At 31.8% G+C, this 15,234-nt stretch overlaps 1 protein-coding gene across 1 annotated transcript; it reads left to right on the top strand.

Moving 5' to 3' along the window:
• Positions 1-320: 320 nt before the first annotated feature.
• On the top strand, positions 321-14,491 carry LOC143058087 (uncharacterized). Its single transcript, XM_076231552.1, has 8 exons — positions 321-627; positions 1,882-2,247; positions 7,572-7,678; positions 8,490-9,731; positions 11,809-11,839; positions 12,899-13,176; positions 13,456-13,483; positions 14,196-14,491. Exons 1-8 carry the CDS (start codon positions 321-323, stop codon positions 14,489-14,491), a joined length of 2,655 nt encoding a protein of 884 aa, XP_076087667.1.
• Positions 14,492-15,234: the final 743 nt, after the last annotated feature.

The following is a 15,234-nucleotide window of genomic DNA, read 5'->3' as shown; positions in this document are numbered from 1 at the left end:
CATCAGGGTGAAATATCATTTCCTTTTTTTTTTTTGGTATTCATGGCAACATTCTGCTTTTTTTAACCATCAAATATTGCAAAATGGACGGGGTGAAAATGTCACGTAACCCCCCCCCCCCCCCCCCCGGCCCAAAAAAAAAATTGGGATCAAACTAGAATTTCAATGCCTTTGAGCCTTTGAGTGAAACCTTTTCGGAAACTGTTGACTTTATATTCATTCAAGTTATATTAAATCTTTTTCTTTTAGATTTTACATTATCCGAAATTGCCATCAGTATATCATTAAGAAAAGAGAAGGATACATCGGCAAGCCTCAAAATGAACAAGATGAGTTTGATGGAGATTGAGAAAGAACAGTCCGATGATGATTCTTCTAGCATCATCAAAGGTGATCCATTACCTGATCAGAGTGACAAAATACAAAATAAGTACAGTAATATCGATGATGATGTTGATCCGCCCATTACTCATAGCAGAATGAGTTCAGAAAACACTCCAATAGAAGCATTGTCGGGTTTCTCAAATGACACCACTGAAGAAAATTCAAAAAGAAAAAATATACAAATTGCTCCACAAGGTGACCCATATGTCTTTAAAAAAGATAAAGTGGAATGTCCTAATGCAGGTAAAGTTTATGCAATTTTAAAATAGTGTATTATCCTGTCAGAACAGCACTATCAATACTACGGAAACTCATGCGAATATTATTACATTTATGTTATGAAAGTATTCTTCACAGTTGTCAAATAGATTGAAAGTAAGATGTTCTACGTCGTCTGCGATGATGCACGATTAGCAAGTGTTGAAAAAATATGGTTCAATTAGACCGTCAACACAACAATACGACAGGCTGGCCGGCATAAATGCAAAAATGTCATCTTTAGAATAATGTTTCATATAACAAAAAAAAACGAGGTTTTGAATACACTTTACTTTCATATTATCAAATACTAATGAGAATATTTCAACGGTTAACAGCAATTTTATATATATAACCAAATACTAAAGTATAAAATTAAACCCAACCAAATGCTTTATTCCTTATTTCTGTACAAGGGAATTAATAATTAACGGTAAAAGTTAAATAACTATTTTACAAGGTTTGACAACGTTAATGATAAAACAAGTTCTGGTATATGTTTGATATATAATGTTGAAACCATTCTCAGTTTTTTGTCATGTGAATGAAAATAGTTTATGTTATGTGCGTTTGTTCAACTATTCTCTTTTGGTTTTATCAATGGTTTAAAATTCTAAATTTCATATACAAAAACAAACTTTTTCAACTACTGACGTAAAACGAAAGTGTCACGAGGGCAATTGATTGGTGAATGATAAATAGACTTTAAAAGAAACATTTTCGCACACTCATTTTACTTTTTTACGTACCATAAGTTTTTGCAGTGAATTGTTGTGTCTGTTTGACTAAAATGTTACACATGATATTTTCGGTGAAGGTTATAACTAATCGTTTTTACATCAATTGTATCTAACAGTTAGCTTTCGGTATATCTACTTTATTCCAGGAAAATATGTCGTGTACTTTAAACTAAGATCTCATACAATACCGCTGCTTCAACTTATCTGATGACAATGGACCAAACCAAGATGGGGAGATCATAGAAATTAACTGCAAATGAACATATAACTTGTAAACTACAACAAATATATAAGATCGATAGAGTCATTAATGCTAAATTGTGTTAAGACAAATAAAAGATCTAGCATTTAACTTATGAGAAAATACACATATATAAGGTTACATACTGAATAAATCTTCTTTTTGTGAAGACACAGTTATTACTGAAGTCATTTGGGTTAATCATGTTAATTGAATATCATATTGTTTAATTTGTATCCTTCTTATAATACAATTCAGATACAAAATTAAAATCGTTAGAAAGTTGTATGAATACTGAAGTAGTAAGAAACCCTGGCAAAATTGAAAAATTGAAGAAGATGTTTGGCGTCCAAAAGGATGTGACGGAAATAAAAGTGTCTACGACACAGGAAAGATTTTTGGAGCAATCGGTGATAGTTGGAAAGAAAAAGCTGCATCATAAGAAAATAGCGCCAGTTATTATTTGGGACTTTGGAGGACAAGACGTATTCTATAGTACTCACCAAACGTTTCTGACGTATCGAGCTATATATTTGGTAGTAGTAGACGGTAGTAGAACCTTGGATGAACCCTGTCCGTTTGAACAGTATCTGCCAGGAAAGAGTGGACCTAAAACAGCAAGGGGTAATAGTAGTGGTTGTCTTTTGTTGCTTTCATTTATATTTATGTCCATTGTGAATTTTTTTTTCGATTTTAATTCTTTGGTGTACACTTAAAACACTTATCAAAATGTGTTGAAAGTTTGTAAAGCTCTTTGGCAATGTTTTGTTTGAAATACTGTACAGCCGAATTTCTACTTTTGAAAACAGAATGTGAACCTTAAAACATCTACTTCGATATTCATTCATGTGCACGTAAGGGCTTTCTAAAACCCCACATGATGTTGTTTAAGTAAATGTATGTTTCCAAATTTCATGTGAAGGTTGAGTCTGTAATTCAGTAGTTTTTTTATTGTTAATTTGTACATCCATTAGGCTGTACATCTTTTCGTGGATTGGATGATTTTCATTCCGTGGCTTTGTAAAGCTGACTATGCAGTATAGGTTTTATTCATTGTTAAAGGCCTTACGTATTTTATGTCTTTGTCATTTGGTGTCATGTGGAGAGTTGTCTTTTTGGCAATCATACCATATCTTCTTATTTTTTTTATTATGTACCAGTCAATCTAAAATATTATTAATTAACTACTCTCTTATTGTACTTAATATGATGATAACTGTCTATGCAATACGGAAGTAGCAACTCGGCCAATACAGAATAAGTAGGCCAATATAGATTTTTTTCTGTATTGGCCCAGTTCCGATCCGGCCAATACAGGATTTTCGGAACTTCCTGGTTTATAGTTAGAAATTAACGATGAAGGCAAATTAATGTAAACAGTCGTTTGCAAAACATTGTTGTTCATTCTACACAGTTACACACAAAAACAAACATGTCTAAACGCAAAAAATAACAAACGGAGATGAAATGATTGACGCATTGGTGGAAGATATCTTCCGCTATGCAGAATTGGCCGAACTTGAGGCGGAGGCAATCAGACACAATGTGACAGGCGTCGCAAACTCTGTACGTTATGAGGAACTAGAAGTAGAAGTTGAAGTTGAACAACCGACTATGCCACAGAATAACATGACTGCCCAAATATTACGGAATGATGACCAAGACGACGATAACAAAGAAAATGACGAAGAGAATGTAGGTAGATTCAAAATATTCACTGATGAAGAGACTGATCAATTTCTTGACATTAATAAGAACAAAAACACCGGATCCAAGACTAAAAGTGATGTGAAAATTGTTAGAGACTTCTTCATATCAGTTGGTGAAATGAGGGACCCAACAGAAATTCTCCCTAAAGAACTAGATAGTCTGTTAGCAAGATTCGTTTTGGGATCCAGAAAGAGAGACTTGACAGAATATGAACCAGACAGTCTACATGGGATTCATAATAGCTTGGATAGATACTTCAGGGATATGAAGCTCACTATAAGGTACATTTTTTTTAATTTTAATATTTGAAACTTATATATCTACATAAGCTGCCAATCCTGGGCTACTAAGTTTTCTTTTATGAACTTAACTTAAATAATGGCATTGATGCACAGTCAGAATACCTCCCCCCCTTTTTTTCATTTAAGCCCTGTAAAAGTGTATTTTGACATAAAAAAAAAAACCAACAAAAGACGGTTAAAAAATTATGAATTATGTATGAAACTAACTTTTTTGAAAATGTTTTTTAGTGGAAACACATGACTTGTAATGGAATTTTTTATTTGCCTTAAATTAAATCTGAATTTTGAAATTTACGACTGTTTTAAGGTAATATAATTTCACACACTTTTTACTTCAGTATAAAAAAAGATCCAGAGTTTGCTCACTCAAGACGAGTACTGGAGACAAAAAAGAAATCCCTGAAATCCATGGGAAAAGGCAACACACCAAGTAAAGCTGATTCCTTGACAGGAGATGAAATTGCAATCCTCAAGGAGAAAGGAATTATTGGTACACGTATGTACTATCTTTTTTTCATATAGTTATTGCATGTATATAGCCTATAGGTAAACTTTAGCAAGTACTTCACAAATATCATGTAAAAAGAATACAGTTTAATGTTGCTGTTGTAACAAAATAAAAATAAATGAAATTTACAAGGAAGTATACTAACTTATTATTTACTATTTCACATTGTGCATTTAAATTGATATAAAATAATGTTGTAAATAGTTCAAAAATTGAAGTTTTGTTATACTTTTTTATCTAGAAAATTCAGAAGCTCTTTTAAATGCAATTTGGTTGAACAATGGTGCATATTTTGGTCTGAGAGGAAGACAGGATCATGTCAATATGTTATGGGGAGATGTCCTACTTAAAAAAACATCCAATGGCAAGCAATATTTAGAATTCAATGGTATGTATCATATGCTACTGACATGTTTGGTGATATTATTGTTTCCGACATGAAGTTCTTTTTAGAAAATAAAATATATTCCGACGAAAAAGCGAATTTGCATGCACATTTATATATTGCGCTGTTACAAACATGACCGTCATTGCTTACAAACTCTCTCTGACTCAGTTTAATTAAGTATCAGTAGTTACGAGGATGTATTAATATGAATGTGTTCCAGCTCTTATGTACAAAAACTACAATCTTGAACCAATATCAGCTGTTTTTCAAGAACCAGAATCGTATCAACCTGAAGAAATTACAAGCTTAATATTTTTTTAATAGAAAAGGACCAATATTGACTGAGGCCACCAGCCGAGGTCAATATTGGTTCATTTGTTTATAAAACCTAACGCAAAAAAACAAACACTAACAGTTTTATTTTATTTCAGAACGTAGCACTATAACAAGAAGTGGGGAAAAAGTTGGAGATTACAGACCTGTCCAGCCCAAAGTCTTTGAAGAACCAAAAGCAGGAGAAAAATGTCTCATACATATTTACAAAAAATACAGTCGTCATAGGCCTACTGTAAACCACGACTCTAGATTTTACTTAAGGCCATTAGTGGACCCAAAAACCGATGTCTGGTTTTCCAAACAATGTGTAGGAAGGGACAAGTTAGGTCGTATCATAAAAAAACATGGCTGAAAAGGGAAAATTGCAAAGACGTAAGGTCAATCACTCAGGCCGTAAAACCTTTTACACTGCTTTAATGCAGAGTGGTAAGCCAGGTACAGAGGTTGCACAGTTGGGAGGTTGGAAAAACATTGGGTCCTTAAATCACTATTCTGTTCCTTCAGTTAAACAACAAGAAAAAGCCTCCCATACTATTTCAAGCGTTATGATACCGGAATCACCTGAAAACATGTATCATGACAGTTCTGATATAGATGATGGACAAATTAGTGAAATTGTACATCAACCTTGCAGTATAGTTCCCTTAGTTGAGTCAGGTTCATCTGTAGCACAAATGACCAATCTATCTAGTAATCAAATGCAGTCTCACTCTGAGTCAGAAAAACAAGACAATCTGTTGTCACTGTTTTGTGGGGCCGTTATTAGTAGTGGTACCATTAATATCAATATTGTCTCTAGCAGCAATAAGAAAAAGAAAACATGTACCAGCACAGTATCTAGTGAAATTGTTTCATCTCAAGAATAACGTGACTAGTAGTTTTATTGTTTCTTTGAAAAAAAAAAGTTCTTACTATTCAAACATTGTGTCAAATGTTAATTTTTATTATTATTAAATGTTGAACAATTAAAATAATTTTGTATTTTGTTCCATAGTAGTAGTAAATTAATAAAGATATCATTGCGTGGTTATTTCTGTATTGGCCTTGTTATTGGCTTCGCCTCAGGCCAATACAGCAAGCCTCGGACCAATAACAAGGCCAATACAGAAATAACCACGTAATAATATCATAATATTGACTACATGATATAAGAAAATTTGATACAGTTTTTCAACGTTGAAGCAATACAAACACTGCAACAAATTGTAACGAAATCACAGCGCTATTGGTTTTTTTTAACCGACATTTTATATCCCCACTCCTGTATCAATTTTTGAAGAAACTAAAAAAGAAACTTTAATTAATGTCAGCTCATCCGTTATGTATTTTTTTTACTGACATGAAATGTCTAGAACCTGTTTGAAACTATTCCTATAACAAATTGACAACATTTCAGGATACTATAAAGTAATCAATTATTACAACATTCAAGATTATATAAAGTATTCAATCCTGCCTTTGTCTCCAATATCTGTCACAAAATTCAGTTTAGAAATCGTGTCACAATAATAAAACCTCTTACTATATGCTTAAATAATTTACCTCTTTAAATTATATGTGTAAGAGACCAGATGATAGGGATTTTCTCCGGTTTTTTTTGGGGTTTTTTTTGGCCCCTGGAGTCTTAAATTTGCTAAATAATCCTGTCTGCAGCCACAAGAAAGCACAATCAAATGTAACAGCGTACTTTTCAACAGGACAAAGACTACCCAAACAACGTTAACAATATTTATCAATGATCTAAGAGTTTTTAAGCCTGCATAGAGTAAACATAAGCACTGCTTAACAATTTAAATTATAAATGTGCCTATATTACGCATTTTCTTTGCAAAGAGGGCTTAAGGTAAACAATGCATATTGTAAACTATGAATTTATGATCAATCATCATAATAAAGACCATGAATTTTCTTAATCTTTATGCAATATTTTAAAAATTTTATATATGAGTTAATTTCATTCATTCTCTGAAGATAAACCAGTGAAGTGAAATTCTACATGTTCTATCATATAACCCAATATAGGTTGCAGTTATACATATATATATATTTATATATAATTATATGCATGTATAGTAAATGTAATATCCAATATGATCTACTTTCACGGCTTAAACTGTACCACTTTTGCTAGCCTATGAAGTTTCGTGAAAATAATATCCTAGAATAAAAGCTCATACGAACTACTATTTTTTTTTTCTAAGGTCATAATATATAGGGTTGTGTGGCATATTTTCAATATTTATATACTAAATTCGTTATTGCCCCTCTCTTCACTTTGGGACTTTCACAGATTTTAATTTCACCGCTATGCATGTGCAAACTTACTGGTAATATTGCCAAATTATGTCTCTACGAAATGAAACATATCTTAGAACTCGTAGGTAACCAGGACAAAATATCTATGAACATTATATATCTAACCAAAAGAGATATGGTTTGTAAAACAGCTGTATTTACAAAGTGCAACCTATAGTCTGTAAAGATAACATATTTTCACAAACAATGTCAGTGTATATTGTTTGGTTCTATATTTTTTCTCAATTTTATAAGAATTAATTTATGGATTTTATTTAATATAAGATTGAATATTTAAAATGTATTCCGAAGTATTCTTAGGATAATATCATGTATTGTAAATTAATACGGAAAATGCATGTATTTAATTATCTTGTTTCGGGCATTTATGCAGCATTTCTTTCTTTAGACTATTTGAAGTTTTGGATCAATACTATTGTGACTTACTGTAAAGGAAGTCGACCAGGATTTCCTAAAATCATGATTGTACTAACTCATAAAGATAAAGTGAAATCAGTAAGTATGGATTTTTTTATGCTGTCTTGGTCATTGCAAGACACGTTGTTTGCGTATTTGCCAGGTTACTGTCTCCGTGGAGTTTGCCTCATTTATCCAGGTTAAAACTTATGTAACAGTTATGTCTTTACTGATTATTAATTTATTTATTGATTAATAATATCTTGGTTCTGTCCTTTATTTCAAATTTTATTCTAACAATTGATATTGTACGAAACAATCAATATATCAATTTTACGATATATAAATCTGACATGTATTGTTTTACTCTTAAATGAAATCAATTTAGCGTTTTAAAGAGTTTTAGATTTACATTTGGTAAAGCGTTCATGTATCCAATAAAATAAAATCAGTTTTCAGATTCCTTACATGACCATAAATACTATTTTTATTTGTTACATATTAAACCAGACCTAACGGTAAAACTCCTTAATTTCCCTTACGTCAGATTCACTGTTAAACTGAATTTTGTAAATTGCGACGTTTGTTACAAGAAATGAATATAGTAAGCAATTATATAACACCACAAGATTCAATGTAAATTTTATTTTCTACAATTGACCCTACCAAGTGCTATTTCATAAAGGCAGTCTTTAAATTTGAGTATACAATAAATGTTCCTACATTAATTTCAAATTTCGCTTGTTCAAGCGAGGATCAATTGATAGCCATGATTATTAAATTGATCAGTCAACATGCTTGATAGAATGAAACATATGACCAAATGTTTTCCAGAGACAATCGTTTGTAAATTATATTGTGTTGTTGCAAAAGGCACATTATACAGCTTTAGATAATATTTTGTTTACAGGTGGACATTGAATTAAGACGGCAACAAATATTTAATGACATAGAGAACATGTTTTCTGGGAGTCCATTGCTTTCCCATTTAGTCATCGAAGACAGAATTTTTGTAAATGCAAAAAATAAACATGACCCCGAAATGTCAATGATAAAAAAGAACATAATCAAACAAGCCATGATGCAACCGACGTGGGGCCAAAAGCTTCCTAAATGCTTTATTCCTCTTGAAGTAGAATTTGATTCCCTTCTAAAGCGCAACATTCCTTTGATAACCATGGAGCATATGAAAACAATAAACAAAGTCCATCCTGTTCGGTCATTGACAGAAGATGAATTGCAGGTATTTCTGAAATTTCAGCATGCTGTTGGACGAATCTTATACTTTGAGGAAGTCCATTTGAATCAGCACATCATACTTGCACCTACACATCTGATTGATGCATTCAAATCAATTGTTACTGATAGGAATTTCTGTAAAGGGGACAGATTGAGACAAGAGTCTTGGGATTTGATGAGTCAGAAAGGCGTTATCGGAAAGAAGTCTATAGAAGACATCTGGAAGAAGAATAAATACAGGAAGTTTCAAGAACATAAGGAATATTTACTAGGGGTCATGACATATCTTGATATCCTTGTTGAACCAAAACGGTATGATAAATCGCACAAACGTATACCAGCCGAGTTTTACTACGTTGCCAGCATGGTTAGAACCAAGAATACAACTGGTTATCTTGAGTCGCCAAATTTTGCACAGAGAAATATAGCTATAGCATTTAGTTCATCTTCGTCAATGATACCTCCAGCTTTATCATTTCGATTTGTCAGCTATTGCTTGAGTCTATTTGCAACTAAAAGGTACGGGCAGGACAACCATATGCTGTTTCATAGGTCAGCAATTTTTACAATCGATTCCTCCTTAGATATGTGTGTCAGCTGTGATGATGCCATTATTGTTGTCCGCCTTGTTCACTCAACAACTAGAGCACTTATAAATAGGGATTTAGCATCTAGTATCAGGGAATGTTTGGCTGATGCTCTCGAGAAAATTAGTCAGCTTTACGTCAAAACAAGTAGCTCAAGATATCTTACAGACAAAGCCTCCTTCGACCTGAGTTTATGTTGTAGTTCACCGGTTGATCCTTGTGTCCTGCCAATGTTTAAACTTCAAGAACAATATGATGTGTGGATATGTCCGAAGCATGGAATTTGGCACAGAAAGGATGTTCTATCTTCTTGGGTCTTACAAAAGGTAATACCATTTATGCACAAGAATGAATTTAGTTGAAAGTCTATGACAATATACTACTTTCTGTGTATGTTTTCAATGATTCTTGAAAATTCAACATTCAAGATATATCAACCAGATTTTGATTATAACTTTGTCATTTACGATAACACAGAATTTATATACGATTCTTACATACATTTTCATACTTGGAATATACTAGTTGTCTAATGAATTTTAAAAAAATGAAAAACTTATTTCACTGTTCTCTATTACTAGTTGACGTTTTACCACCGGGGTTTAACCGATCCTGCAATCAGTATTACTCCGCTGACATTAAATATCATTAATACGCCTTTACTGTTGATAGAATTTGACATAAATAACTAAAGACAGAATATGATATTGTTTTAATCATGATTCCTATTACTCTTCAACTTTATAAGCAATAAGATAGTTCTAACTATTCAGAAGCGGTTCTGATGTAGACCAAACTAGTGCCGTGTTGGTGCATCAAAAATAATTTTAATTGCCTCAATGTGACTATAAGATGAAGAACAGTTTTTTTTGTGGTTTTTTTTTTTTTTTTTGGTTTTTTTTTGCTGTATATGTACTGATTGCTTTTCATGGATGGATTAATCGTTGTCCTTGTTTTCTATTAAGTACAGACAATTTCAAAATGTAAAACATACGTGCTCCTTCGTGCATATTTTTTTTTTAATTTTCGTGTACTTTTGGATAATACTATTAAGTTTAATTTGTTTTGCGCGTATAAAACAATTATATATGACGGGTGACAGATAATAGAACGTTTCCCTATCAATTTTATAAATCTTTTGGCTTCAATATTCGATCAAGCATTATGTGAGAGCATTAACATGTCCCAATAGTTTATGAACACTGCAATGTCATGACATTTTTCCACCCAAATTTACTTAGCCAACTGCTTCTGTTACATTTATAGATACAGAATATAAACAAACCAATTTATTACAACATATGTAACAAGAGTAACAACTTTTTTTATGTTTTCATATTGCTCAATCTTTAGTTTTCTGTGTACTAATAAGTAATCTGATTTTTGTGTTTTATATTGTGTTGGCGTTGTTGTGTTGTTATGGATATTGACTCAACTTTCCCATGGTGTCTTCTTTCTGTCTTTAATTTTATTCATATTTGATGGAATAAAAGATGAATAAAGAACTTGCAAGACGTCTTGGTTCTAGTTCTATCATACAATAAGTTGGATATGGCTCTTTTGAGGCATCTATGTGTTTTAAGGTTCTTATACTTTTTGTATTTATTAAAAGGGGGAAATAGGGTTTGTGTTCTTCATAAAGGCGAATACTGAACAGTTTTCCGGACACATATCAGTGATTATGTGCTATTTTCAATTGTACACAACTAGCTTTGATTTTCGTATGACTTCATTTTTTTCTTTTTTTTCTCATACTATGAAAAAAATTTATTTATTTTGTAAAATATTTTCGTTCTCCATTTATACGATATTCCTTACAACATAATTATATTCATTTACCTGTGTACATTATTCTATTTGGCAACATTTTGTTCAAGGATATGGTTGACTTTCTAAATTATTTAACATCTCATAGCGGTATACTATTGTTGCCTTTAGTTATTCAATCTTATTATATTGATTTTTTGTTTACATTGTGTCATAGATCAAATTTATTCGTTAAGTGTATGTGCACTTTTGTCAATATGTCTTTTAGTGGAACTAAGCCATTGTATTTGATATTTTACTTAAATGTATGTAATTCTATGTTGTGATGTTACACTGTTGTTACAGGTAAGGGCAAAAATGTGAACCTATTAAAACGTTTGAACCCACTGCATTTGTTCGCACCTGTCCCAAGTCAAGAACCTGATGTTGAGTGGTTGTCGTTTGTTGATGCGGTTCATAAGTGTTTCTCGTTCTTTATATAGACGAGACCGTTGGTTTTACCGTTTGAATGGTTTAACATTTTTGAAGTCTTTTGTGGGTTGCTGTTAGTTGTGAACTAATGCTCAGTGTTGAAGACCATACTTTGACCTTGACTTTGAGATTTCCTAATTATAACTGATTACAAATATTTTTCAGAAACAAATTCAGTGTGGAGTGGCATGCCCAGGTAAGAAATTGATTTGTATTGTTTATTATGATAAAAATAAGCTATAGTTTTGAAATGATGATAGTGGTAAAAACAGTGTCCTTAACAGAGTCTAGACGAAAAAAAGATAAACTAATTGCTTAAAGCTTCGAGTAACAAGAATGTGTCTACAGTACACGGATGCCCCACTCCCACTATCAATTTCTATGTTCAGTGGACCGTGAAATTGGAGTAAAAATCTAATTTGGCATTGAAATTAGAATGATCATATCATAGGGAACATGTGAAATAAGCTTCAAGTTGATTGGACTTCAACTTCATCAAAAACTACCTTGACAAAAAAATTAAACCTGAAACTTAAACTACATGTATCATTTCCTATGTTCATTGGACATTGAAACTGGGGGTAAAATTAAAAGATCATATCATAGGGAACCTGTATACTTAGTTTGAAGTTAATTGGACTTCAACTTCATCAAAAACTACCTCGACCAAAAACTTTAACCTGAAGCAGGACAGACGAACGAACGAACAGACGGACGAACGAACAAACAGACGGAAAAACGCACAGACCAGACAACGTAATACCCTTCTACTATCGTAGGTGGGGCATAACAAGATGCCTGTTTGTACGCGTGTAATATCATGTGTAAATATTCATATCATATATTTCGGTATTTTGTTTTTGTAAGTCATGTGTGTCAAAACCAATCATATCAATAAAATTAAAGTACTTTTCGAAAATGTCCGTAAAGAAAACTCGAGCCTAAACGTCTTTGAACGTTTAAGGATCAAGAAAACACACAATACAAGAGAGAATTGCCCTATTACATGGTAGGATTGCAACCGTAGTCACAGTTACAAAATGTTATGACCTAGAAAATTCATTGATAAAATTCAGTCTTTTTAGATCACGCCAATAATGAAACTATTTCTTGTCGGTAGATTGAAACATAAGTCAATAAATAATCATGCAGCAATGATACCTTACAAGTGGTATAAAACGTACTCCTTGACTGTTTTCATTGCGAAGACGTAATTTTCTGTATTCAGAAATTCGTAATTCTTTGACATTTTCAGTGAAAGATAGTGATTTCTTAAAGCAGATTCCAGAAGATATTCACTTGCGTCGGTTGTCAATGCAGTACACAGTAAACGAAATGAAAGAGATGCTGATTAATCTGCCACAGGAGTCTACTTTATGGGAACCACTGCTGAATAATGATTCTTATCAAGAACCAGAAATATTGAAGTTTGAAGCATTACGAAAATGTCGTGATGAGTTTTGCTTAACATTTAATGACATCAAACAAGCTGTTGAAAGTGGTAATATACGAAACCCACACACTCTTTGCAAGGTTAGTTTAATTGTTAATGTTACGATAAATAATGGTTCAGAATGATAAATGTGTTATTAAACAAAGAAATTTGTTTTATATATATATATATATATATTCGATAGCGCCAAGGACGACACTTAAAAGTAATGCAATAGCCGCATGAATCATATTTAAACATTTAAACAAAACTATAATGTGGTTTTTTTTTATATGATTTCAAATGTTGTTTGCTTTTACAAAATTCACAGTGATGCGTTTTCTCTCCTGTAATTTAATATTTATTCATTACGTTTGTAGGTGGTGAGAGGAAAACCAATGGACTTCGGTAAGTTTAATAAATTAAAAAACACGACATATATACTTTTGCTAGATATAAAGGTAATTACTCAAACTGATGTATACACAATGATTTTCCTAAAATAGTATGTTTTACAAAAAAAGAAAAATAACAAAAATATCGAACTCTAGGGGCAAAGTAATGCTTTAAAAAATATTCTTTTATCTTTCTGTGTGGTTTTTTTTCCAGCACAATGCATGCTTATGCTAACAAAAGATCAACTTCTATTTGCACCTACCACTGTTTTATGAAAAGTTGTCTATGATGTAAAAGCTTAGAAATTTCTGGAGGCTCCAGACTCTAATTTAAGAAAAAACACATATATAAGATGCATAATTTTTTTAATTATGCAACTTTATTTTACTTTAAGGCCAATAGAAACCGATATAAACAATTCAGATATACAAAATTCGCTGTTTTACCTTCCCTAGCAAAGAGTTCCAATTCTTTGTTTAATTTCAACTGGGTATCCGTCCGATTTTATTCATACAACTTAAAGATTACACACATAAAGCTCAGATCAGTTTGCCTTGACTATTATCTCATCATTGTTGAAAAATATGTATGTCCATTTAAACACGAAAACAACTCTAACCAATGATTTCTATTTACACGAATATAACCGAATTTGAAAATAGACAGTTATCAGTACACGGAAAACATTAATTAAAAAAGAATGATAAAGTTTTTTTTTTAATAGACCAGAAACCAGAAATATGGGACAAGTTACTTACAGATGAACAGCTCGACAGACTGGCTCCGTTGGTTGGAAACAACTCTTTGGCTTTTCTTGTTGAGCTTGGAATGGAATTTGGAACCTGGGAGGAGATTCGATATAAACAAAATAAAAGAGATCTGGTCAAACTTAATCGAGATATTCTGCATGAGTGGAAGACTACATTTTGTAGCTTAAATACTATCAGACCATCACTTAGACACATCGGTCAAGCGTTCATTAACATTGGCAAATCAATCAAAATCGTTGACTTCTTTTGATTCTTTTAAATTTATGTCATTTTCGTTTTTACACAATAACAATGCTACAGTTTCAATAAACGATTACTATAAATAGTTAAAACATACTAGTACATGTATATTAGCTGTCTTTTATATCATAGGCTTATTGTGTGTTAACACTTACTAATATAATAAACACATTATATACTTACTTTAATGGTGTATTCAACATTACGGATTAAAGTTATTGTATGTTGTCTTTTCTAAAGATGAGTTAAACAAGAATACTTCAAATATTTCAAGCTAATTTGGATTAAAAAATCTATCAGGTAACATGATAAGCAATTAATACAGAGAGTTTTTTACGCCAACAATGACCTTCCCGATCCTTTTTTGAATAAATGATAAATTCAAAGCTGGTGTATACATTGTTTTAATCATTCATAACTTCTTTTTCAGTATGTGTTATTTTCCTATTGTTTAACCTGTTAAATGTATATTACTTTTGTTTTCTATAATATTCATTGTGAAATACTTGTGTTTGAAAGAGTGTAACTCAATTTATATCAATTAAGTAAAGTGATATCTTGGTTTGAATAAGGAATATTGAATGTTTTGATTACAGACTTTTTGTGCTTGCTTTTAAACATTTGTTCATTTTTCTTAAAAAACTGGTGATATAAAGAAATCAAATCAATTTCACAAGGTGTGGTGTAGCTATCATCGTTTAAAATAATTAGTAGTTAATAAACAACTTTCTATTTCCTAGGAAATTTTGTGTG

This window comes from Mytilus galloprovincialis, chromosome 14, assembly GCF_965363235.1.
Source record: "Mytilus galloprovincialis chromosome 14, xbMytGall1.hap1.1, whole genome shotgun sequence".
Taxonomy (NCBI): Eukaryota; Metazoa; Mollusca; class Bivalvia; order Mytilida; family Mytilidae; genus Mytilus; species Mytilus galloprovincialis.
Note: the sequence above shows the minus strand (reverse complement) of the source record. Positions and strands in the feature narration are given on the sequence as shown.

What these genes read in the sequence shown, in the direction of transcription:
- LOC143058087 (XM_076231552.1), top strand. Translation starts at nt 321, where the DNA reads ATGAACAAGATGAGTTTGATGGAGATTGAGAAAGAACAGTCCGATGAT. An exon ending in CTTCTTGGGTCTTACAAAAG is followed by an intron (nt 9,732 to 11,808) that starts GTAATACCATTT and finishes AATATTTTTCAG; the next exon opens with AAACAAATTCAGTGTGGAGT. An exon ending in AGGAAAACCAATGGACTTCG is followed by an intron (nt 13,484 to 14,195) that starts GTAAGTTTAATA and finishes TTTTTTTAATAG; the next exon opens with ACCAGAAACCAGAAATATGG.